This window comes from Lagenorhynchus albirostris, chromosome 1 (genome assembly GCF_949774975.1).
Source record: "Lagenorhynchus albirostris chromosome 1, mLagAlb1.1, whole genome shotgun sequence".
In the NCBI taxonomy this organism is placed as follows: Eukaryota; Metazoa; Chordata; class Mammalia; order Artiodactyla; family Delphinidae; genus Lagenorhynchus; species Lagenorhynchus albirostris.
Genome location: NC_083095.1, coordinates 130,157,148 through 130,184,061, shown reverse-complemented (window position 1 = coordinate 130,184,061; position 26,914 = coordinate 130,157,148). Strand labels below are relative to the sequence as shown.

At 36.8% G+C, this 26,914-nt stretch overlaps 1 protein-coding gene across 1 annotated transcript in view; it reads right to left on the bottom strand.

The window, feature by feature from the left end:
• ARIH1 (ariadne RBR E3 ubiquitin protein ligase 1) overlaps positions 1-26,914 on the bottom strand; it is a 117,466-nt gene that overhangs the window by 6,782 nt on the left and 83,770 nt on the right. The window contains exons 6-11 of the mRNA XM_060153490.1: positions 15,470-15,536; positions 14,042-14,148; positions 11,363-11,405; positions 10,771-10,842; positions 7,689-7,819; positions 4,230-4,287 (exon numbers count right to left, since the gene is read on the bottom strand). Of these exons, the coding sequence (XP_060009473.1) occupies positions 4,230-4,287; positions 7,689-7,819; positions 10,771-10,842; positions 11,363-11,405; positions 14,042-14,148; positions 15,470-15,536 (478 nt within the window). The remainder of the gene's footprint in view (positions 1-4,229; positions 4,288-7,688; positions 7,820-10,770; positions 10,843-11,362; positions 11,406-14,041; positions 14,149-15,469; positions 15,537-26,914) is intronic.

Genomic DNA, 26,914 nt, shown 5'->3' with positions numbered 1-26,914 from the left:
TTATCTAGGATTAACCACCAGTTTCAGGAAATTCAGGGATAGAAGAACCTATTAAATAAAACCAGGAAGTTGCAATCAGCAAATCCAGAATGTGTTAAATTCTACAAGAAAAATAACTTAGTTTCCTCAACAAACAAATGGCAAGGGAAGAAAAACAAACCCCAAAAAAACCAAAAAACTGAAAGGACCTATAGATTAGAGGATCACATCCAACTTGTGCACCTGTATGGATCCTGATTTAAACCAACTATAAAAGAAAGTTTATGAGATAAATGGGGACCATTTGAACACTGGATAGTTGATGATATTAACAAAGTACTGCTTTAAGTATATAATATAGTATAATTATAAAATAATACAATAAATATATATACAAACGTAATTATGGTACTACAGTTTTATGAAGAGTCTTTTAAAGTACATGAAGTATTACAAAATATAAATATATATATATAAAATATCAGGTCTAAATTTGTTTTATATTATTTATCATACTGCAAAAAGAATTCACATAGGTCTCTCCCATTATACTGTAAATCTCTAGAGGAGATACAGTTTTAAAAAAGTAATCTTGGGAGAATTCCCTGGCGGTCCAGTGGTTAGGACTCTGCTCTCACTGCCAAGGGCCCAGTTTCAATCCCTGGTGGAACTAAGATCCCACAAGCCTCGAGGCCCAGCTGGCCAAAAAAAAAAAAAAAAAGTAGTCTTGTTATCTCTAGCACCTAATATGCAGAAAATGATAAATGCTTGTTAAATGCAACCACCATGGAAGGGTTTCTTACCACACATACATATTTCTTTTCTTTTACTATCACCTCCTCTTCCTCTCCTCATGCCTTAAAGCCTACTAACAGCACAGATACTACTAGGCCCTATGCTTGGTCTCTTGCTTAGAAATACTATCTCTGAACCACATAACTAGCCAATCACATGATCCAGTATCATACAACATTGAAACATCTCAAAAAACCTACACAAGCCGTATTATTTCAGCAGTCAGGTAAGTATTTAAATCAATGCTTACACGATGGAAAATTATTCCAATTATATCTAAAAATATAATATGTAGAAAATAAACTGCTTGGCATTTTATCTCCCCCCAAAGCACTAATATTTTTAAGCCTGTCAAATTCCCAAGATGAAATGGAAAACCTAAATCACATATTAAAATGTATGTTACAGGACTTAACGTGACCAGCATTTGATTTAATGTGACCAACAATTCTCAAACAGCTTGCATCACTAAAATACCTTTAAAATCAACATGAAAGAAAACCCACACCAACACTGCAAATAAGACCCATTTTTAATCAAATGCCAGAATCTGGATTGAAAAATGTAATCAGTATCCTGAAAACACTTTGGAAAAACAAACAAAACAACCACCTGACTGCTTAGAACAGGGGTAGGCAAACTCTGGCCTGTGAGTGAAATCCAGATGCTGCCTATTTTTTGTAAACTAAGTTAACTTGGAATACTGCCATGCCCACTCTTTTAAGTCTATGGTTGAGTCAGCATTTCAAGAGCAGGGACAGAATTGAGTAATTGTAACAGAGACTATATAGTCTGCAAAGCTGAAAATATTTACTATCTGGCAACTCACAGGTCTAGTAGATAAGAAAATTCAGGGAATTCCCTGGTCAGGGAACTAAGATCCCACAAGCCTTGAGGCCCAGCTGGCCAAAAAAAAAAAAAAGAAAGTAATCTTGTTATCTCTAGCACCTAATATGAAAAGAAAGAAAGTCTAGTAGATAAGAAAATTCAGGGAACTCCCTGGTGGTCCAGTGATAAGGACTCTCACTGCCAGGGGCCTGGGTTCGATCCCTGGTTAGGAAACTAAGATCCTGCAAGCTGCACAGTGCAGCCAAAAAAATAAATAAAAATTAAAAAAAGAAAGAAAAGAAAATTCAAATGTCCACCCCTGTCATAACTGTGGCATAGTATATTAAGTCAACAACTTTCTACAACACAGGTAACATCCTTCCAAGGCACTCAAAGTACCATCTATGTTCTTTCTGTATTGTGTGCCAACCTTCTAGTACTTTTTAAGAACTACAACTCCCAGAAAACACTAGGCCTGAGTATGGAAGTAGGGGAAGTGAGGAAAGAATATGCTAGATGTGTGCAATGGTGTGCTCCATTCTGGGAGGTATGGTTCCCACTTAAATAAACAAACAAATACAGGCACTCATATGAAATTTTTCCCTGTACACCCAAAGGATCAGAAGATTCTAGTCTAGTCCAAAAGAAATGAGCTAGAAAAATAATGCATTCTAGCATCTACAATCTACACATTAGCAGGGCTTAGAAGCTATGCTCAATAATCCACCCTCCCTGTGGACCTCAGAAAGGGATTCTACCAGTACCCAAATGCAGACCAGGTAAGGCCAAGGATAACCCATATACTTTTTGTTGTCAGCAAATACCATATTCTGGCTAGATCTAACTAGACTACTCTTCATTCAGGATAAGTAAAAGCTAAAAGTCTAACATGGTTATTAGGAAAAATGTAATGCAGCATAAGAGAAAAAGAACAGTTCTCTATGGACTCAAAAAATATTATCAAAATTAGAAGAAAATTTTAGGAAAATTTATGGTCTCTTCAGCAGCATTTAAAACAACTGTGACTGCTTAAAACAGAAGCAGAAAGCCATGAGGGCTAAGATTTAAAAACAAACAAACAAACCCAAAACAGAAGGAGATGCAATGACAAACTGAGCTAGATAAAAATGCAGCAGTAGAATTGATTCCAAATGGGAGGTAGGAAAAGCATGACTGTCATTGTAGAGTTTTGTATATAAAGATTACATGGGGTGATGTTTCTCAAACTGGAGTCTAAGGATGCTAGACAAAACTGGAGTAGGGGTGCCAAATGATCTGGTTTAAACAGACCATGGAATGTTTAAGTATTAAAAATCTGATAATAACCTAAAGAAAACACAAACACTCCGGGCCATATGAATGAACTTATGAGAATCAACATTTTCAGGTCTTACATTTGTGAAATGGCTAAAACTGGCATCAAACAGCATTACTTAAACTGCACCAGAGTTGAGAATAATAAGTGATAAAAGAATATATTAATGATAAATTCTGATCAAATCAAATTTTGATGCACTGTAGGGGTGAATGTGCAATAGGTGAGATATAGAAAACTGGTGGGAGAACAAATTATCACGTGGCACTTAGTAGTATGGGTAACCCTAAATTTTAAAAACCTGGTCTGACAACAGTAATTTAATTTCAGCAAATAACTTATCTGTCAAATTAGTTTTAACTTGAGTTCCACTGGTTTTGTGGTCTTCTTGATTTGGTTGTATAGTTGCTTAAGAGTTTAAAGCTAGTTTTATGTTTAAACATATTTAAGTCGTATTATAATAAATAAAATTTAAATCAACATTGGAATTTGTGGGGTTTCTTTTTCCTCCTTTAAAAGGATCACAAATATTTTGAATGTCTGTAATATGACTGCCTAGGTTATATAAATATATTCCTTTGTATTTATGGTAATTTAAATTACAATAAATTTTAAAGAAGCATTTAAAAAGTGAAACAATAACAAACAGGTTTTGTTTTGGATTGCATCCTGGCAAGACGAGCCATTTAAAAAGATTTTTGGGGGACAACTGGGGAATTCCAACGCAGAATCGATGAATGTAAGGAATGATTAAATTCCAGGATTCTACAATTATGACAGAATTATCAGGCTGAAAGGAACTAAAAGTGTTACCGAATCTAATCCACACCTAGGGTTTGAATCCCTTCTACTACAATAGTGGGTTATTTCCCTATCCAGTAAGAGGGAAATCCCTACCTCCTGAGACAGTTCATTCCAAATCAGCTCACCTAAAATCATTAGAGCTTCTTGATGAACAATGAGATAATTAATTAATTAAAAGAAGTAAGACTGCATATAAATTGCAGCAGTGCCATTTAACAAATATTGTTCTTTAGTCTCCTTGCTGGGAAGGGAAAGTCTTGATACTGAAGACTACTGAAACCTGAAAGTGTGCTAGATTAATTTTAAAAGTGCAAACAAACTTATAAATAGGAATACTCCTGATACGTATTTTGCATAAGATCCCCTCTCTACAGGTACACAGATACCCAGTATTTACTGGAGTGTCATTTCAACAAATCTTTCAGAACTGAACACTCCAGCTAAATCATTCCCTCATCAACATAAAATGCATATTCCTGTTCAACTGTTTGAAAATAAATGTACTTACCTCCTGAGCATCTCTTGCTGCCTTTGCATCATCCTCATTATAGCGGTTACAGTTGTACCTTAAAGTAAGTGAAGAGGATTCCATAAAGCCATAAATCAATGAAAAGGGAACAAATCACAGAATTTTAGCCTGGATTTAGAGATTACTTAGAACCAATACTCTCCTTTACACAGATAAACTGAGGCGCAAAAAAACAAACAAACACCCCTAGTGTTTGAATCCTTTCCATAATAGTGTGTCAGTTCTCTACTAGTAACAGGCAGTTCTCCACCTTCTGAGGCAGTCCATTCAAATCAGCTTACCAACAATCATTAGAAAACACTGTTATTCTAGAACTTCCACTTACCAATTGTAGTTTGAACTTCTAATTCAATTTTTGAAGAAAGAGATCACCTCATCTCCTAGGCTGTCTGTTATTTAGCCAAATATTCCCAGTTTTTCCAGAATTACTCACCTTATTTTCACTTGTATACACCAAAGAAAACCAACTGCTGACAGACTGCTATGCAACAGGTACTGTGTGCTATGTGCTTTATATGCTATTACAGTTTACAAGAATCACTGAATCTTCCTAGAGAGGTCAGCTCAGAGTGGAGATGTATAAAACTGGCACTTCCCTTGTTCCTCTGTTTTCTTTTATGGGAACCTACATTACAGGAGCAGCTGATGTTTACTGAGTGTTAACTACATACCATCCAACTTACTAAGGACTTCAACTGTACTATCACGTTTAATCCCCTCAAGCACCTTATGAAATATTATCCTCACTGAGCAGAGGAAGAGAAGATAAGCAACATATTTAAGGTCACAAAAATAGAGCTTCAGAGATGGAAACTAAACTTATGCCCATCTGGCAACTGAGGCCCATGCTCTTAACTAGTGAGTTCATGTCTTCAGAGTCTTTTAACAGTAATCGTCTTAGAAGAATTTTGAATTTAATGTAAATCTTGTTAAACTGGATTCATTATTCCAGCTTGCCAAGTCCTTCAGGATTATAATGGTTTATATAGTCAATATCCCTCTTTGATGTTACCCCAAAATGTATACAAGATTCTTATACTAGTTAAAGAAAATCACTGGTACAACTGACCAGAAAAGCAGTATATAAAAGCAGTTGATGTAAATAAAAAAATGAGGACAAAGCCTTTCAGCAAACCTTTAAAGCATTCCACTAGAAGGCACAAACCTATTATCTGTACTCCAAGAAATGGTCATTCAATTAATCCCAAACCTCCCTGTCTGTATTCACAGCCTAGGCCACAAACCTCTCAGTCCACAATGAAATACCTTGCTGAAATCTACCAAACATTCCCTAATCCATCAACCTAATAATACCATTTGATTCTGGAATTTCACATAAGAGAAAAACTAAGTTATACGGTTCATATGCAGCTTGTGGAATCAGAAATTTTGGAAATTTGGGATTACATTCTGTCTGCTCTCAATCTCTGGTACCTTTCCATTTTCCATAAGTACTCAGAAATAACCAACAATGGCTCACTGATCTCATCTTGAAGTTTTTAAAGTAACCCAGATCACAAATCATCTGAGTCAGGAGACTTATTAATTTTCCCCCAGCCTGGGTTATAATCCTCTTTTACCAATAATTACTCTACTCAAGTTAGCCCAAAGACTGCCTCTTCTTGCCCTCTACTGGTCAACTATTAACACCTCTTCTTTCTATCTGATACATCCTTTTAACTTTCCTTTTGATATTTTTAGATACTTTTAAGCCTCAAGTCATTCTGGGCTTTAATCTGCCAACATTAAGAATTTTAAGGCCAAGAAAGCAAGCAGGGCCCATCTATACTTCTAACTCAGATGACTGATAGTGCTACTTGGAATGCTTTTTTGAAGATTTCTGAGGCACTTTCAGATTTAAACAAGAAAGCACAGCATGATATACCTGCAATGTTAAAGACACAGGCAACATTTCTGACACCCCTGGTCCAGGCCATTCTTCATTCTTCTGTATCCATCATTTGTTTTGTACCCTTTCCATTTTTCATACAGCTCATTGAAAATTTGAGTTTTGATCAGAGATTTCCTTACACACACACAGAGTCTCTTTAATATCTCTTTCCTATTCCCTCTCCCCTTCACTAGGCTTGTTTAAATAAATTTGAGTGAATTTAGTTTCCAGGAACACTCTAATCCTCCAGTTTGACCTCCTAAAACCTAGAATACCTATACCCCAAATACCTTTCCTTGGCTCTGACAGTGGTAAAATCACTTTCTTTACTTCTATCTAAGCAATTAGTTTTTACCTGGTTCAGAATTAATTTCAGACAAATAATCCCTCTTACTATTCCTCTAATTAATGAATCTAAAAGGGAAGACTTGCCACTGTCTTAAGTTCAGATCCTCCTCATCTTGTCTTGAACTTGCAATTTCTTCCCCTCCCACCCGCGCTCTACAAAGCAGTCACAATGTCCAGATAACGTATGTAAGTAAAACACATAATACAGAAGCTTCTCATCTGAACTACGATCTAATCTTGTCACTCCCAGTTAAAATCCTTCTGATAATGTCCAAACTACTTTAGGTCCCAGCCTACTTTCTCTTTTCCTGTTCCCCACAATTTGAGCGGCCACACACTCAACACCAATAGGAGACAGGCAAGTAATACAAATGAATGAAACAGGCAATTTGCATACTATAACACCCAGAAATATTTCCACTTTTACCAGGGGGATGTGCTAGCTCCCATTTTTCTCATTTTGAGAAAAATGCATCAAGGCATCCTCAATCTAACTTGCATTTTTCCCAAATTGATAAGAAACGTACTTGGAACAAAGGTATATATTGCTACCAAATGTGACTAGTGCCATCATGATATATGAAAATGCCAATAAGCTCCGGTCTTGGGAAAACAAACTGCAAAGTAAAGGCTCCATCTAAAGGGCTACTAATCGATTCCAGGTGATTTCTGCCAAACAGAAATGCAGGCCTGTTCCTATGTTTCAAAGAGAGGCTAAAAATCTGGATTGCATTGGGCAATTTTTCCAAGTTTTAAAGTTGGAACAAATTTTTTGTCTAATGGCGGTGCAAGGTAACTAAAACACAACTGTGGAAGGGGTTTTGCCAAGTCTCTTAGTTTTCAACTATTATCTAGAAAGACATATTAGACAATGCAACTCTTTTCTGGATAAGTCATGTACTTTCACATCATTCTACCATTGTTCATGCGGCTCTTTCTGCCCTGTTATTCCTACCACTTTTTAAACAAATGAACCCTTAGTCCTCCTTGAAGTTCAACTCAACTGTTATATGATCTGTGAGATAAGCCTTATTAATCCCTCTCTCTGGATATCTTGCATATACTTTTAACACTGATCACACACTGTATTCATTTATCTAAATGGTGATTTTCATGAGGTAGAAACCTTATTCATAATATGTGGCAGATATATCACATACTTATGTGAACATGTTCTTCCCTTCATTTCCCCAACCTACCAGGCAGATCCATGTGGTTCCCAAGGGCCAAGACACACCCAGCAAAACTCTGCTTTACAGTTCTGGTTACGACAGACCATGTGATTACAACCGCCATCCTTCTCAATTGTGACATGGCATTTGGGACATTCCTATGAAGAGAAACTATAAAGTTGGTGTCAATGCTACACTGAGGAGAAGCCAGTTTTAGATTTGGTTTATTTTAAATACCACATTTATTGTGATTAATACATGTAAAGCACTCAGTGTCAAACACTTAATAAGTACCATTGAAAATGAGTTATTATTACTGGCTATTAACAACTTAAGGATTTGTTTTAGTGGGGTTGGGAGACAAAAACATTTTAAGTACTTTTAACCAAACACATACTAATAATAGTTTTATGGGAGGTTAAACATTTTCTCCATGTAAATATAATATATCCTTCCAGTGTCATCTAGAAATAATCATTGAGTACTTCCTGTATCCCACACACTGTACTCAGTGTTTTATATGCATTAACTCACAAGCTTTATAGTGGCCCTACTCCTATTTCCATCTGTCAGATGAATAAACTAAGAAAATTTTAAAGAAACTAGTCCAAGGTCACACAGGTAGCAAATGGTAGAGTCAGGATACAAACCCAAGCAATTTGGCCTCAGGAATCAGGCAAGCAAGACTGGTAAATTCTTTTTGTGGCTACTGAATTTCCCAACTTTCTTGTGGTCCATTTACAATTGTGCTACAGAGATCACTTTTCTTTTTTCCAAGACTGTATCATTTTCTCGGTTGGTAATGAGCCAAAGTTATTACCCTGCAGGCACTTTTTTTTTCTCTTGAAAAATCTAGAAAATTAAACTTACTCATTATTTTTAATAAAACTATAAGATGTAATGCTTGGATTTTGTTGTACATTTTTGTATCTGACATCTGTTACTCCCATAACGGGGCGAGAGTATCACCCATTATATTGCTTGCAATTCAGCTACTGTGAACAGACTATACTACCCATAAACTATAGTAATTCAATAGGTCAGTACAGCAATATTTAATTATACATTTTCAATCAAATTTTTGAAGTCACTCACATAAAAACATACTACATTTTCCCAAAGAAGCAAATTCCAGGCCTAATATATCTGTTTCATTCTATATTTCTTAGTTATAATTAACTAATAAGTATTAATTTCTTAATATAACAACAATTTGCAAATCCTTTAAAAAAGCTAATAAAAAAAATAAGCTTCTGAAATGTCTCAGGAGAAAAACTCCTCAGTTTCATCTCAAAACTGCCAAGTAGATAAATCTGTTATTACAAATTGCCATTCTTGCTTAATATTCTACCTTCTAAACAAACTCAAAACATATTCAAGCCTATACTCCCTATTTTAAACATCTTGGGGATTTAGAGTATTTGGGGATTTTTCTAGATGCCGAAAGAGGGCTACAGTTTAATCAATCTACTTAGGGAAAATATAACTGCCCTATTCTAAATACTAGTTTGAAAGCAGATTCTGAGATTTTAATGAACATTTCTGGTGGGGAAATCTTCAATTTTTGAAAAAGAATGCTTGGCTACCAGGAAAGTTTTAAAAAAACAACAAAAGCAACCACTTCCTGACATTATTGTTAGGTTTTTTTGAGTGCCATAAGGTATGTTTATCATGATGGTTTTAGAGAGTACAGAAATATCAACTTCAAAACTACATTCCTCAAAGATGTGGGCATTTGTTTTATGCCACAGGACTCACTGTTTTACTGCTAATGCTTTCTGGGAGATAGAAATGTATACATATATTTTAATCTTTTTGGGTAGAGCAGGGTACTAATGGTATAAAATCATGTGCTGGCCTTCATCATTTAAGCACTCATTCTTATCAGTATCCTGAGATTGAGTGATGGAAGAGCGCAAAGCTGTAACTAACTCTGGTCAAACAACTCAATTGTCTTTAAAACATCATCTTCATATATGAAAGACAATAATAAAAATGAATAGCCCATGAATAGCCCTATTATCCATGACCCAAGTCACTTCCTATACGAATAGGATGTAAGATTGAACGTTTACACAATTTTCTACTAAGAAATTAGCTGGGGGGCTTCCCTGGTGGCGCAGTGGTTGAGAGTCCGCCTGCCGATGCAGGGGACACGGGTTCGTGCCCCGGTCCGGGAAGATCCCACATGCCGCGGAGCGGCTGGGCCCGAGAGCCATGGCCGCTGAGCCTGCGCGTCCGGAGCCTGTGCTCCGCAACGGGAGAGGCCACAACAGTGAGAGGCCCGAGTACCACAAAAAAAAAAAAAAAAGAAAAAAAAAAAGAAATTAGCTGGGTACACAGTTCGGATTCAAATGCTTACTTAATACTTAGTGATAGAAAAGAAGGGTGCTCAAGATTATCTGCATTTGTAAGACATTAATCTAGGGTTAAAGAAGTGGTTCATGGCATAAAGATACTGAATTCTGAAACTAGTATCATGACCAATGTTATTCAAAAAATAAAAACCAAAAAACCAAGGATACTCATATTACCCCAAAGCTTCTACTTCTCAGGATTCAAGTCTCTTAATAAATCATATTTTGGAAGTTTAACATGTTAAACTTGTTAAGCCCAATTCAGTTACATAATAAGAAGTTACTCGGTTATTCTGACTGAACACTGCCCTAAAGAATGACTCCTTAGAAGTTAAACCCTGGGGATTTTAAAAGGCAGAAATATAGCCTAGTTAAAAAAAAAAAAAAAAAAAGCTAGGTGGAAAAAAACTCTATAATACATTTGTATACTAAAAGGCAGCCAAGAACAGTATGAAAAGATATTATCAAACCCCAGGGTAGAAAAATTATCAACTACTGCTTTTCTGATAGAAGAAAACTTCTACAGCAGAGTACCGTGCATATTGCACTATAGTAATCAATAAAATAAACTCAAACAGTAAAACAAAGGCAAATTATTAATAGGCAATAATTCTGAAAATAAAAAGTAAACCTTAATCAAGAAAAAGGTAAAACAAGGCCCTTTATTAGGTAAACTTACTACTTTTGCTAATGCTGATACACCTATCCTTATCCGTTTCAATACCAAGAGTTTACTGAAGGAAAATACCAACCTTTGTGTTGGCTGCAATCCAATTAGAGGTTTCACTGTCATCATCACACTTTTTAATCCACTTCTTCAACCACTGTTTGAAAACAGGAACCGTTTTCAGTACAACAGAAGACTCAAGGATAGCAAATTACATCAACACTTAAATACAGTCAAGCTTAAATGTAAAAACCAAAGGATAAGACTATCACTGGGTTTACTACCTTTTAAACCAAGAAATCCTGTGATTCTCATATCCAGTCCAGGTACATAAAAAATCAACCAAAGGAGAACTTTCTCTGGCTGAAGCTAAGTGGGGAACCTAGAGCTCAAGGAGAGGCACAGCTGCAAGGTGTGTCATTCCCCTTAGCTAATTACAAAGCCTTCCAAGGGAGGTGCCTTAACCCTCATTATCTTGATAATAATCAGGACATGACTTTATTCCTAAGGAATGTTCCCTGAATACTTGCAAACATCACCTGAAATAAAAAGGGCAAAATACTATCTTCCATTTACTAATGAATAAATAACAAACTTGTGGGCTGTGGCTTTCAGTCATTAAGTCTTAGAAGTACTCTACTACCTTATTTAAAAATGAAAATGCCAGGCAAACTCACCTTACATTTAACAGGGTCATGCCAATTTTCTCCACAGTTAAAGCTGTTAAGTGACACAAGAGTTAAAAGAATTAAGTCCTACCTACTGTAAGTAAAGTAAACAAACAAACAACTTCATGCTTTACAGTTCCTCAATACTTTCACCAGTTTCTAGTGACTGCAAAATACAAGGACAGGAACCATGCCTATTTTATTCTACAGTAAATTATTTAGCATTTAGTACTGGGACCAACACATATTTGGGTGTCTGTGTGTGAAATGAGGAATGACTTGTAAGCATGAAGATATTCTATGATGACAATTTCACAATAGATGACTATTTAAATAGCTACCAAACTGTAAAGACAAAAAAATCAGTAGTTAGATTTGTATTTTTCTGATAGTTTTTAATATGTATAATTCCTTGCTGCAACCACTATCTAACTGAAACCAAAATGAAATCATGTTCAATAATTTGAACTTAAATTTCAACCAACGCTTACCATAGGTATATATTAAATATTTTATTTAACACTCCAAATGAAGAGTTAAAGAATGACTTTGTAGGGTAATTCTATACTTCAGTACTAATGCACAGTAAGCAATATGTGGGAAGCAAACAAGTCATATCTCTGCATGATCCAAACAAATGAATCTCAGCCAGTAGAGAGAAATTGTACCAAACAAGGTATAAAGCAAAAGACTATGTCTACATATTCTCTAAGACTATATTAATTGCTAATCCCTTTCTGTTTTCTAGGCACAAGGTATATACATTTGTTTAAAAAGTATAAATTAAGAATAAACACAAATGCTTGTGAAAAAGTAACCATGGTATGGCTGATTAATTAGCTAATCAAGTAATTTGGGAATGCTAAAAATCCCTTGCAAATAAGAAGAATAAAGTGCTACATCAGTTTAAATGAAGTCAGGATAATGGTTACTTCTGGAGATGAACGTGGGGAATGGAATGGAGAAGGTAACATCAAGAAGCTTCAAATGGGGCTTCCCTGGTGGCGCAGTGGTTGAGAGTCTGCCTGCCAATGCAGGGGACACGGGTTCGTGCCCGGTCCGGGAAGATCCCACATGCCACAGAGCGGCTGGGCCCGTGAGCCATGGCTGCTGAGCCTGCGCGTCCGGAGCCTGTGCTCCGCAACGGGAGAGGCCACAACAGTGAGAGGCCCGCGTAACGCAAAAAAAAAAGAAGCTTCAAATGTACCTGTCAGGCTTTATTTCTAGACAAAAACAAACAAAATACTGATTCTGATTAAGCTGGGTTGTAACTATGTAAGTACTCGTTATTCTGTATACTTAAGTCTGTATTTGAAATATTTCATACTAAAAGTATATTTGAAACTAGGTAAGGAATCAGACTCTACCCTCTGTCTACAGGGTAAACTCTGAAACAATAATGCATATTTAATCTTTACCAAAATAGCATGTATTTTACATAAATTTAATCTCTATGAGTTTACCTACTCTTTTTGGAAATATTTAGTATTAATGATGTATATGTCTAATTCTATAGATGTTTGGAGAAAAAAGAAGAATGATACGGAATACCAATAAAATGTTTATTTGTTAGTTACAGAGCCTCCTGGCTTGACTGGCTTCTCATTCCTAAAAGATCCATAAGGGAATGGAAGATCATCTTCACTCTCTAATACGTGATATTGGAAATTCCCTGCTACACTGAACCTAAAATTCAAAGGCTAAAGAGTATGCTATAGCACTCCCAGGAATCCAGGTTACCAAGAAAGCTGTGGCCAGGGGCCCCATAGAAGAACTCTTAGTTAAAGAAAGCACATCTATCAACTAAGTTTTATCTTTCCAAATTTTCTGCATATTTTTAGGAATAAGATTAAACTTGTCAGAATAAAGGAAATTAAAAACAAAATAAGGGCTTCCCTGGTGGCGCAGTGGTTGAGAGTCCGCCTGCCGATGCAGGGGACACGGGTTCGTGACCCGGTCTGGGAAGATCCCACATGCCGTGGAGTGGCTGGGCCCGTGAGCCATGGCCGCTAAGCCTGCGCGTCTAGAGCCTGTGCTCTGCAACGGGGGAGGCCACAACAGTGAGAGGCCCGCGTACAGCAAAAATAAATAAAAAATAAAAACAAAACAAAACACCTAACTGTGTATTTTATTTCCTAAGAGAGAACCTGAAAACAGATCAAGAGCTATAAGGGAACCAAACACAATTTGACAAAATAAGCAGTCAATCAGAAATGAGAACTTTTAAAATTTACAATAAATAATGTAATAATATAATATATAAAATACAAATATAATATATATAAATATAAAACAGATAAAGTTGAAAAAAAAAGAAATGAGAAGAACTGAGTTTTTGTCCCAGATCTTTAAATTTGCTGCCATATACGTTCCACTGGAGCACACAAGAGAATGTGATTACAGCCGCATTTTTTTTTCCCATAAGAAAATAAATCCAAAAGTTAGAGCAACAAAGAGGAAAAACTATCTTAAGATGTGACTTTTTAATCGAATTTTTATTTAAAAGAAATACAAACTATTTAAAGTCAACATCACCCACCTACCTCAGATAAAGAATATTTTCTACTATTTTTTTTCTTTTTCTTTTTTTAAAATTGGGGTATAGTTGCTTTTTTTCTACTATTTTACTAACAAAAATAAATAGAAAAGCTATGTGCAGTACTCCAATTTAAGAAATCACTTGCTTACCAAAACTGGCGCCCACATTTGCAGCGAACAGGTTTAGCATCAGGATATTGGACTTTAACAACATGGTGGCAATCTGGGGCAGGACACCACTTTAACAGTCGATTGCACTGAAATACAAGTTGGAACATAAAAAATGACAGCAAATTAAATCATGATGCAAGATTTTCCAGTACACCATGCAATTATTTATACTACTTCCTCACTATCACAAAGTGGGGATGGTGTCACCGACACAAAAATACCAGCCACCAATACTTAGTCTCCTATAGCAATGCTTTTGGACGTACTGTTCTTCTAAGATTATACATCCCTTGAAGACCTGGTATTATAAAATATATAACCTATCTCTTATTCTATCTTCAAAATCCCACTGAGAACTTTAAAATAAATGATCACCATTATGTGATCATTAACAAGCATCAATTTGTCTATGGTTCTATTTCAGGGCAATTTTAAAAGATACAAGAAAACAAGATACGCTTCTACTTAGGGAAGGCGTTTACATGCTATAGAATAGTATGAAACAAGCTGAGGAATACACGTGGAGTTTCTCTCTTTGACCATAGAAAGCTCTTCTAAGAACAAAAGCCAGTGCCTAAACCCCAGCAAAGATTCCATTTTAATTCATCAAAAGAAATATAACTTTTGAAGTATTTTTATTATGAGACAAAACATGGCTCAAGGAACAGTCCATCAGAACTCAAGTTTATTGACCATTTCAAAAAATATACTATTCCTAAAAAATGCTATTTTCTAGAAGATATGACCTTCAGTTTAATCTCTAATAAAAATTAAAATTACATTCTAGAATTTGAAATACCAAGTTACACTGGTGCTCTTGTACAGGGGCTGGCAAACTTCTTTCACACAGAGCCAGAAAGTAGAGATATTTGGCTCCGTGGGCCATATGGCCTCTTTAGCAACGACTCAACTCTGCCACTGCAGCTCACAAGCAGTCACAGAATAAAACTGCATGTTCAAATAAATCTTTATTTACAAAAACAGGCAGGCCATAGTTTGCCAACCTCTGTTAAGACATATTTGATAAAAACAAACAAAAAAACACTACATAATTCTTTTTAAACGAAGTTTACTGGTAATGGAAGGTAAAACAAGCAGAGATATAGCAGGGTTAGAGGGCCCAACATGATTAAACATGACATCACTAATAATCAGCTAAAATTCTCTGCTAGGGAAAAAGGAAGACTATAAAATAATTTTATTTTCAAAGCTCAAGATCGATGAAAAGACATCTACTTATTGGTTTATCACATTCCTTTGAGAATAAAGGTATTTTGGTATGCTTCATAAATGAAGACAAAAACTGAAGTTACTGTAAAGGTGTTTCTTATATAAGACAAACTGATATTTCTATTAATAAACAGAATTCCTTTTACTTAAAGAAGGAAAACTTATGCGATCACTTACCTCTACAAAGCTATTTGTTATTAAATGCTGATACTTTAATTTAACTTTTGAATCTGTGATCAGGCGCCTGAAAGCGAGAATAAAAGTTTATTAGGAAGTTTTCAGCTAAGAATATTTTCCACATTTATAAAATAAAATTTCAATGCTCTGTGCTATAAAAACTGCCTTAAATTGAAAATACTAAAATACATAAACTGTCAACAAATGGAACTGTAGGAATCAAAACAATAATTTCAAAGTTTCTATAGTTTTATTTTGGTAGACATTTCCCCATTTCTTATACTCTAAATATTCTGTTTTTACCCAGTTTGTATTGTAGTCTAATGACTTACCAATATTGTCAAATTTAGGCCCCTTTCAGAGTTTTCTGACTCTGATATCTTGCCTTAAGACAGTAATTCTCAGCCACCTTTTCTAAGATCCCCTCCCAAAAATCTGTGTATGAAATAAGGGATGTTGGTAGGAATGTTCAGAAATTGATCCAGGTTTGCTAGATACAATTTTGATAGCCTCCTTCTTCTGAAATCTTTTGGTAATTTATCAGAAATCCTTATTGACTGCAACCTGGCTTCCTTTATCCACCTAGAACACCTTAATTCACAAGAATTTCTTGAACTCACAGGAACCGATGAAAGTGAAGAACCCTGAAGCTTAAGTTTCATTAATTTTAATGGTAAATACTCCTGTGAGTATTATAAGAAAATGGTGTTAAAGCAGAAAAAGAGTAACTCACAAACCCAGCAAGAACGATATCAAAAATGCACAGTCCAGAGAGAGACCTTCAAGATGGTGGAGGAGTAAGACATAGACATCACCTTCCTCCCCACAAATACATCAGTAATACATCTACATGTGGAACAACTCCTAGAGAACACCTACTGAATGCTGGCAGAAGACCTCAGACTTCCCAAAAGGCAAGAAACTCCCCACATACCTGGGTAGGGGAAAAGAAAAAGAAAAAACAGAGACAAAAGAATAGGGACATGACCTGCACCTCTGGGAGGGAGGTGTGAGGAGGAAAAGTTTCCACACACTAGGAAGCCCCTTCACTGGCAGAGACGGGGGAGTGGAGGGGGGGTGGCAGGGGGGAAGCCTCAAAGCCACAGAGGAGAGCACAGCAACAGAGGTGCAGAGGGCAAGGCGGAGAGATTCCCGCACAGAGGATCAGTGCCAAGCAGCACTCACCAGTCCAAGAGGCTTGTCTGCTCACCCACCAGGGCGGGTGGGGGCTGGGAGCTGAGGCTCGGGCTTCGGAGGTCAGACCCCAAGGAGAGGAATGGGGTTGGCTGCGTGATCACAGCCTGAAGGGGGCTAGTGCGCCAGAGGGCCGAGAGGGAGTCCGGGAAAAACTCTGGAACTGCCTAAGAGGCAAGAGACCATTGTTTCGGGGTGCGTAAGGAGAGGGGATTCAGAGCACCGCCTACACGAGCTCAGAGACGGGTGCGAGCCTAGGCTCACAGAGCGGACACGAGAGACGGGCATAAAACGCTAAGGCTGCTGCTACAGCTACCAAGAAACCTGTGTGCAAGCACAGGTCACTATCCACACCTCCCCTCCCACGAGCACGCCGCCACGGCCAGGGTCCCGTGATCCAGGGACAACTTCCCCGGCAGAACGGCAGAACGGCAAAACGCACGGCACGCCTCAGGCTGGTGCAACATCACGCTGGCCTCTGCCACGCATCCCTACCCCTCCCTGCCTCTGGCCTGAGTGAGCCAGAGCCTCCTCACCAGCTGCTACTTTAACCCCATCCTGTCTGGGCCAAGAACAGACACCCTCAGGCGACCTACGTGCAGAGGCGGGGCCAAACCCAAAGCTGAACCCCAGGAGCTGTGCAAACAAAGAAGAGAAAGGGAAATCTCTCCCAGCAGCCTCAGGAGCAGAGGATTAAATCCCCGCAATCAACTTGATGTACCCTGCATCTCTGGAATACCTGAATAGACAACGAATCATCCCAAAATTGAGGTGGTAGAATTTGGGAGCAACTGTAGACTTGGGGTTTGCTTTCTACATCTAATTTGTTTTTGGTTTTATGATTATCTTAGTTTAGTGTTTAGAGTTTATTATCATTGCTAGATTTGTTTACTCATTTGGTTGCTCTCTTCCTTTTTTTAAAATAAATAAATATATATATATATTTACTTTTTCTCTTTTCATGAGTGTGTATGTGTATGCTTCTTTGTGTGATTTTGTCTGTATGGCTTTGCTTTTACCATTTGTCCTAGGGCTCTGTCTGTCCGTTTTTATGTTGTTGTTTTTTTAAGTATACTTTTTAGCGCTGCTTATCACTGGTGGATTTGTTTTTTGGTTTGGTTGCTGTCTTTTTTTATTATTATTCTTTCTTTAAACTACTTTTTAATTTTTAATAATTTATCTTTTATTTTAATAACTTTAATTTATTCTATTTTTTTCTTTCTTAATTTTCTTCTCCCTTTTCTTCTGAGCCGGGTGCCTAACAGGGTCTTGGTGCTCCGGCAGGTGTCAGGCCTCTACCTCTGAGGTGGGAGAGCCGAGTTCAGGACATTGGTCCACCAGAGGCCTCCCGGCTCCACATAATATCAAACGGCAAAAGCTCTCCCAGAGATCTCCATCTCAACGCTAAGACCCAGCTGCACTCAACAACCGGCAAGCTACAGTGCTGGACACCCTATGCCAAACAACTAGCAAGACAGGAACACAACCCCACACATTAGCACAGGGACTGCCTAAAATCATAATAAGGTCATAGACACCCCAAAACACGCCACTGGACGTGGTCATGCCCACCAGAAAGGTAAAATCCAGCCTCATCCACCAGAACACAGGCACCAGTCCTCTCCACCAGAAAGCCTGCACAACCCACTGAATCAACCTTAGCCACTGGGGGAAGACACCAAAAAAAAAAACGGGAACTACGAACATGCAGCCTGCGAAACGGAGATCCCAAACACAGTAAGTTAAGCAAAATGAGAAGACAGAGAAACACACAGCAGATGAAGGAGCAAGGTAAAAACCCACCAGACCAAACAAATGAACAGGAAACAGGCAGTCTAGCTGAAAAAGAATTCATAGTAATGACAATAAAGATCATACAAAATCTTGGAAAGAGAATGGGGAAAATACAAGAAACGTTTAACAAGGACCTAGGAGAACTAAAGAGCAAACAAACAATGATGAACAACACAATACATTAAATTAAAAATTCTCCAGAAGGAATCAACAGCAGAATAACTGAGGCAGAAGAACAGGTAAGTGACCTGGAAGATAAAATGGTGGAAATAACTACCGCAGAGCAGAATAAAGAAGAACGAAAAGAACTGATGACAGTCTCAGAGACCTCTGGGACAACATTAAACGTACCAACATTCGATTTATAGGGTTCCCAGAAGAAGAAGAAAAAAAGAAAGGGACTGAGAAAATATTTGAAGAGATGATACTTCAAAACTTCCCTAATATGGGAAAAGAAATAGTCAATCAAGTCCAGGAAGCACAGAGTCCTGTACAGGATAAATCCAAAGAGAAACACGCCAAGACACATATGAATCAAACTATCAAAAATTAAATACAAAGAACAAATATTAAAAGCAGCAAGGGAAAAACAATTAATAACATACAAGGGAATCCCCATAAGATTAACAGCTAATCTTCCAGCAGAAACTCTGCAAGCCAGAAGAGAGTGGTAGGACATATTTAAAGTGATGAAAGGGAAAAACCTACAACCAAGATTACTCTACCCAGCAAATATCTCATTCAGATTTGACGGAAAAATTAAAAGCTTTACAGACAAGCTAAAGATAAGAGAATTCAGCACCACTAAAGCAGCTTTACAACAAATGCTAAAGGAACTTCCCTAGGCAGGAAACACAAGAGAAGGAAAAGACCTATAATAACAAACCCAAAACAATTAAGAAACTGGTAATAGGAACATACATATCGATAACTACCTTGAATGTAAATGGATTAAATGCTCCAACCAAAAGACATAGACTGGCTGAATGGATACAAAAACAAGACCCGTATATATGCTGTTTACAAGAGACCCACTTCAGACCTAGGGATATATACAGACTGAAAGGGAGGGGATGGAAAAGGATATTCCATGCAAATGGAAATCAAAAGAAAGCTGGAGTAGCAATTCTCATATCAGACAAAACAGACCTTAAAATAAAGACTATTACAAGAGACAAAGAAGGACACTACATAATGATCAAGGGATGGATCCAAGAAGAAGATATAACAATTGTAAATATTTATGCACCCAACATAGGAGCACCTCAATACATAAGGCAAATACTAACAGCCATAAAAGGGGAAACTGACAGTGACACAATCATAGTAGGGGACTTTAACATCCCACTTTCACCAATGACAGATAATCTAAAATGAAAACAAATAGGGAGACACAAGCTTTAAATGATACATTATACAAGATGGACTTAATTGACATTTATAGGACATTCTAACCAAAAACAACAGAATACACTTTCTTCTCAAGTGCTCATGGAACATTCTCCAGGACAGATTATATCTTGGGTCACAAATCAAGCCTTGGTAAATTTAAGCAAATTGAAATCGTATCAAGTATCTTTTCCAACCACAACGCTATAAGACTAGATATCAATTACAGGAAAAAATCTGTAAAAAAAATACAAACACATGGCAGCTAAACAATACACTACTAAATAACCAAGAGATCACTGAAGAAATCAAAGAGGAAATCAAAAAATACCTACAAACAAATGACAATGAAAACACAATGACCCAAAACCTATGGGATGCAGCAAAAGCAGTTCTAAGAGGGAAGTTTATAGCAATACAATCCTACCTCAAGAAACAAGAAAAATCTCAAATAAACAACCTACCCTTACACCTAAAGCAATTAGAGAAAGAAGAACAGAAACACTCCAAAGTTAGCAGAAGGAAAGAAATCATAAAGGAAAGAAATCATATTCACCAGAAATAAATGAAAAAGCAATTAAGGAAACAATAGCAAAGATCAATAAAAATAAAGTTGGTTCCTTGGGAAGATAAAATTGATAAACCATTAGCCAGACCCATCAAGAAAAAAAAGGGAGAACACTCAAAGCAATAGAATTAGAAATGAAAAAGGAGAGGTAACAAGTGACACTGCAGAAATATGAGAGATTACTACAAGCAACTATATTCCAACAACCTGGAAGAAATGGACAAATTCTTAGAAAACCACAACCTTCTGAGACTGAAACAGGAAGGAATAGAAAATATAAGCAGACCAATCACAAGCACTGAAATTGAGACTGTGATTAAAAATCTTCCAACAAACAAAAGCCCAGGACCAGATGGCTTCACAGGCGAATTATATCAAACATTTAGAAAAGAGCTAACAACTATCCTTCTCAAACTCTTCCAAAATATAGCAGAGGGAGGAACACTCCCAAACTCATTCTACGAGGCCACCATCACCCCGATACCAAAACCAAAGATGTCACAAAGAAAGAAAACTATAGACCAATATCACTGACGAAGATACATGCAAAAATTCTCAACAAAATACTAGCAAACAGAATCCAACAGCACATTAAAAGGATCATACACCATGATCAAGTGAGGTTTATCCCAAGAATGCAAGGATTCTTCAGTATACACATATCACTCAACACGATAAACCATATTAACAAACTGAAGGAGAAAAACCATATGATCTCAATAGATGCAGAAAAAGCTTTCGACAAAATGCAACACCCATTTATGATAAAAACTCTCCAGAAAGTAGGCACAGAGGAAACTTACCTCAACATAATAAAGGCCATATATGACAAACCCACAGCCAACATCATTCTCAATGGCGAAAAACTGAAAGCATTTCCTCTAAGATCAGGAACAAGACAAGGCTGCCCACTCTCACCACTATTATTCAACACAGTTTTGGAAGTTTTAGCCACAGCAATGAGAGAAGAAAAAGAAATAAAAGGAATCCAAATCGGAAAAGAAGTAAAGCTGTCACTGTCTGCAGATGACACGATACTACAGAGAATCCTAAAGATGCTACCAGAAAACTACTAGAGCTAATCAATGAATTTGGCAAAGTAGCAGGATACAAAATTAATGCACAGAAATCTCTTGCATTCCTATACATCATTTTTCCTAATAATGAAAAATCTCAATGAGAAATTAAGGAAACCCTCCCATTTACCACTGCAACAAAAAGAATAAAATACCTAGGAATAAACCTACCTAAGGAGACAAAAGACCTGTATGCAGAAAACTGTAGACACTGATGAAAGAAATTAAAGATGATACAAACAGATGGAGAGATATACCATGCTCTTGGATTGGAACAATCAACATTGTGAAAATGACTATACTACCCAAAGCAAGCTACAGATTCAATGCAATCCCTATCAAACTACCACTGGCATTTTTCACAGAACTAGAACAAAAAATTTCACAATTTGTATGGAAACACAAAAGACCCCGAACAGCCAAAGCAATCTTGACAGAGAAAAGCAGAGCTGGAGGAATCAGGCTCCCAGACTTCAAACTATACTACAAAGCTACAGTAATCAAGACAGTATGGTACTGGCAGAAAAAGAGAAATATAGATCAATGGAACAGAACAGTAAGCCCAGAGATAAACGCATGCACATATGGTCACCTTATTTTTGCTACAGGAGGCAAGAATATACAATGGAGAAAAGACAGCCTCTTCAGTAAGCGGTGCTGGAAAAACTGGACAGCTACATGTAAAAGAATGAAATTAGAACACTCTCGAACACTATACACAAAAATAAACTCAAAATGGATTAAAGTCCTAAGTGTAAGGCCAGAGACTATAAAACTCTTAGAGGAAAACACAGGCAAAACACTCTATGACATAAATCACAGCAAGATCCTTTTTGACCCATCTCCTAGAGAAATGGAAATAAAAACAAAAATAAACAAATGGGACCTAATGAAACTTAAAAGCTTTTGCACAGCAAAGGAAACCATAAACAAGATGAAAAGACATCCTCAGAGTGGGAGAAAATATTTGCAAACGAAGCAACTAACGAAGGATTTACCTCCAAAATATACAAGCAACTCAGGCAGCTCAATACCAAAAAAAAAAACAACACAATCCAAAAATGGGTGGAAGACCTAAATTGACATGTCTCCAAAGAAGATATACACATTGCCAACAAACACATGAAAGGATGCTCAACATCACTAATCATTAGAGAAATGCAAATCAAAACTACAATGAGGTATCACCTCACACCAGTCAGAATGGCCATCATCAAAAAATCTACAAACAATAAATACTGGAGAGGGTGTGGAGAAAAGGGAACACTCTTGCACTGTTGGTGGGAATGTAAATTGATGCAGCCACTATGGAAAACAGTATGGAGGTTCCTTAAAAAACTAAAAATAGAACTACCATTTGATCCAGCAATCCCACTACTGGGCATATACCCTGAGAAAACCATAATTCAAAAAGAGTCATGTACCACAATGTTCACTGCAGCTCTATTTACAATAGCCATGACATGGAAGCAACCTATGTGTCCATCAACAGATGAATGGATAAAGAAGATGTGGCACATATATACAATGGAATATTACTCAGCCATAAAAGGAAACAAAATTCAGTTATTTGTAGTGAGGTGATGGACCTAGAGTCTGTCATACAGAGTGAAGTAAGTCAGAAAGAGAAAAACGAATACTGTATGTTAACACATATATATGGAATCTAAGAAAGAAAAGGTTCTGAAAAACCTAGGGGCAGAACAGGACTAAAGATGCAGATGTAGAGAATGGACTTGAGGACACGGGGAAGGGGAAGGGGAAGGGGAAGCTGGGACAAAGTGAGAGAGTGGCATGGATATATATACACTACCAAACGTAAAATAGATAGCTAGTGGGAAGCAGCCACATAGTACAAAGAGATCAGCTTGGTGCTTTGTGACCATCTAGATGGGTGGGATAGAGACGCAAGAGGGAGGAGATATGGGGATATATGCACATGTATAGCTGATTCACTTTGTTGTAAGGCAGAAACCAACACACCATTGTAAAGCAATTATACTCCAATAAAGATGTGGAAAAAAATGCATAGTCCAATCTCATTAAAATCTCTTAAATGAACAGGAAAGTTTTGTACAATTTGGCTTCATCTATTTCTTGAGTTTCTTATCCCACTCACTTCTCTTCTTCCATAAGACCCCACCCTGGGACTTCCCTGGTGGTCCAGTGGTTAAGATTCTGAGCTTCCACTGCAGCGATCACAGATTCTACCCCTGGTTGGGAAACTAAGATCCTGCATGTGGCGCAGTGTGGCCAAAAAGAAAGAAAAAAAAGACCCCACCTGTCCTGAGCTACTTTCAGTGTACTCCCCTCATATCTGTATTCTTTCAAAAGAGTATACACCACACTTCCTCAGAAGCTTTTGCTTGGGGCCACCTCCCTTGGAAAGGAAACAAAAGATCATCATAGTGGGGCTCTGAGGTGGGACAACCTAGGTTAGAATACTGGCTTCACAACGTACTTACTATGAACTGAGGGTAAGTTCTTTGACTTTTCCATTTTTCAGTTTACTAAGCTGTAAGATGGAGAGAAGAAATAGAGCTGGCCGACTAGAATAGTGCCTGGCAAATAGTAAGCACTCAATAAATATAAGATGAAGTTGCTATTATTATTATATTTTATTTCACTCAGCTAAGATATATTGTTACTCATGGAGGCCTTTTCTGACAATTCACCATATCAGTCTAGACACAGACCACCTTTACCTTAGGTCCTATGGTACATGATAGACCTCTCCTTTATAGGATGTGTCATAATTTTCATTAGACAGCTATCTGTATAATCATTTGTTTAATATCTGCCTTCTTGTTTCCCTATCCCCAACCAAACAATAACCTCCATGAAAAGATCTCTTATGTTGAGTACAGTGCCTGGTCTGTGGTAAGTGTTTAATAAGGATTTTTAAAATGAGTAAACCTCCACATCTTGCAGATGTTGAAAATGAGGTATAAAAATGATTTAGTGCAAAAAAAAAAATAAAATAAAAAAAAAATGATTTAGTGCACTTGGCAGTTCCTCAAAAACTTAAACACAGAATTACCATATGACCCAGCAATTTCACTCCAAGGAATCGAAAACATGTGTTCAATAAAAGTCTTGCGTACAAATGTTCAAATAACAGAAACATTTCCACAAAAAGTATAAATAACTCAAATGTCCAAGAACTGAGGAATGGAGAAATATGGAATATCCATATAATGGAATAGTATTTAGCCATAAAAAGGAACGGCATCCTTATACATGCTACCACATGGATGAACCTTGAAAACATTATGTTAAGTGACAGAAGCCAAACACAAAAGATCACATACTGTATGACTCCATTTTAATGAAATGTCCAGAATAAGCAAATCCATACAGACAGAAAACTGATGAGTGGTTGTCAGGGTCTAGGGGGAGGAGGGAGTGAGGAATGACTGTTTAGTGGTTATGGGATTTCTTTTGGTACACTGAATTGTGTACTTTAAACTAGTCAAAATGGTGACTATTGCTATATGAAATTCACATCAATTAAAAAATAATTAAGAAACAGACTCAAAGTCAGAATCCCTGATTTCCAAATACATCTTACTCCTTCTATTACCCATAATGCTTCTCTGATGTGACAAACCCTAATGATTTCTTATAGATGATTCTAGCCTAAGCATAACTGGTGAGAATAAAGGTCAGCCATAGCTATTAGGCCAAAATGACTAAGCCTTAAGTTGGTGATAGGGAAGAAAAAGAAAGTGATCTCCCATCTTTGAGAATAAGCATTCTCAAGAAGGCAAGTGTCAACCTGGCCATTAATAAGCTAATTATCTTCACAAGGTCCTGCTGCCATCACTTATGTTGAAAATAGCTATTATGCCAATTCTCACCATAGAAGGCAGCTCTTTATCAAGGTAAAAAAAAAAAGACTTTTACTGAATGCCATCTATATATACATTCTGAGCACAGGGTCAAAAGCATTTAAACGCCCTTGAGTTTTGGGATAATTCTATGCTTTTACAAATGAGATAACTAGAGAGCTGTGCTTTGAAACCAGGTAACTTTAAACACAGGATTTTTTTTTTTTTAGTATGCCCAGTACTTTAGTATACTTACACTAAACATATAATACTTATATGTCTTATACTTATATAGCACCCTGAATAAGTCAACAATATTATGCTTCAATTTAGGACTAATGATGAAATATTTTTCTTTAAAAAGGGTTTTTTCTCCCCCTGACAAACCAATTATAGGTAAGTATAAAGAATGAAATAAAAATCACCTTTAACCCTATTGCTCAGGAGGAATAACCACTCAAGATTTTTATGAATCTAGACTCTTTCCTCTTCTTTTCTGTAAATGTATGATATATAATTTTAAATAGAAAATTTACTACATATTATTTTATATCTTAGTTTTTTAAAACTAACATTATAGGCATTTTCCAATGTATTAAAATAATTCATAAATCTTTTTAAAAGCTGCTATTACGTTCCATCTTCCCCTACTGGTGGGCTTTTTGGGTTGTAGGATTATGACAATGTGATGATTAACAACTTTATAAAAAAACTCTGCTCAAATTTCTGGTCATTAAAAAGAAATGTAACATATACTATGAGCTGAATCCATGTAATCACAATCAAAGGTCAAAATGATCTTAAAATCATCTCTGGCTCATCTCCTTCTTTTATCAGAGTTTGACTCTAACTCTACCTTGAAAACACATCCAAAATCCAACCATTTCTCACTACCTCCTCGGCTACAGTCCTGGATCAAACCAACATCATTTCTCTTCTGGACTGTTTTAATAGTCTCGCCATCTCCTTGCTCCCACTTAGTCTCTTTTTAATATGAGCAGTCAGAGCAATCCTCTATGACCAAGTCATTCCTCTGCTCAAAATCCTCTCATGACTCTATCTTAGAATAAAAGCCAAAAACCTTAATGGCCTATTAGGCCTGACACAATCAGCTTCACGCAGCCCTCCAACACCCTTCTCTGCTTCCCTTCAATCTGGAACTTAACATTTATAGTTCAAAAACATTATTAAAAGTTTAATAATTATCAGTAATTTAATCCCTATCTATATACACTTTACCTTATTAATTACCAAAGCTTGACAAATTATTTCATTTTGCATTTCAATGAGACGAGGAAATTATTTTCAGTGTGAACTTGAGTTCTGATCCCTTAAGCATATATTTTAAAACGGACAGTATTCTATACATTTGTGATTAATTTCCTACTTAGAATACTGAAGTAGTGCTTTTCTGTTTCATCGTAGAGAAATGATGGGGGGGGAGCATTAATTTACTCCACCATGAGACATACAACTTTAAAGTCACATGTTTTCAAAGCATTCTCCATAAGCTCTCTGTAGACTGCCTTAAAAACAAATACAACCTTGGGGGTAAGCAAAGATTTCGTAAGTAGCAATAATCATAAATGAGGGA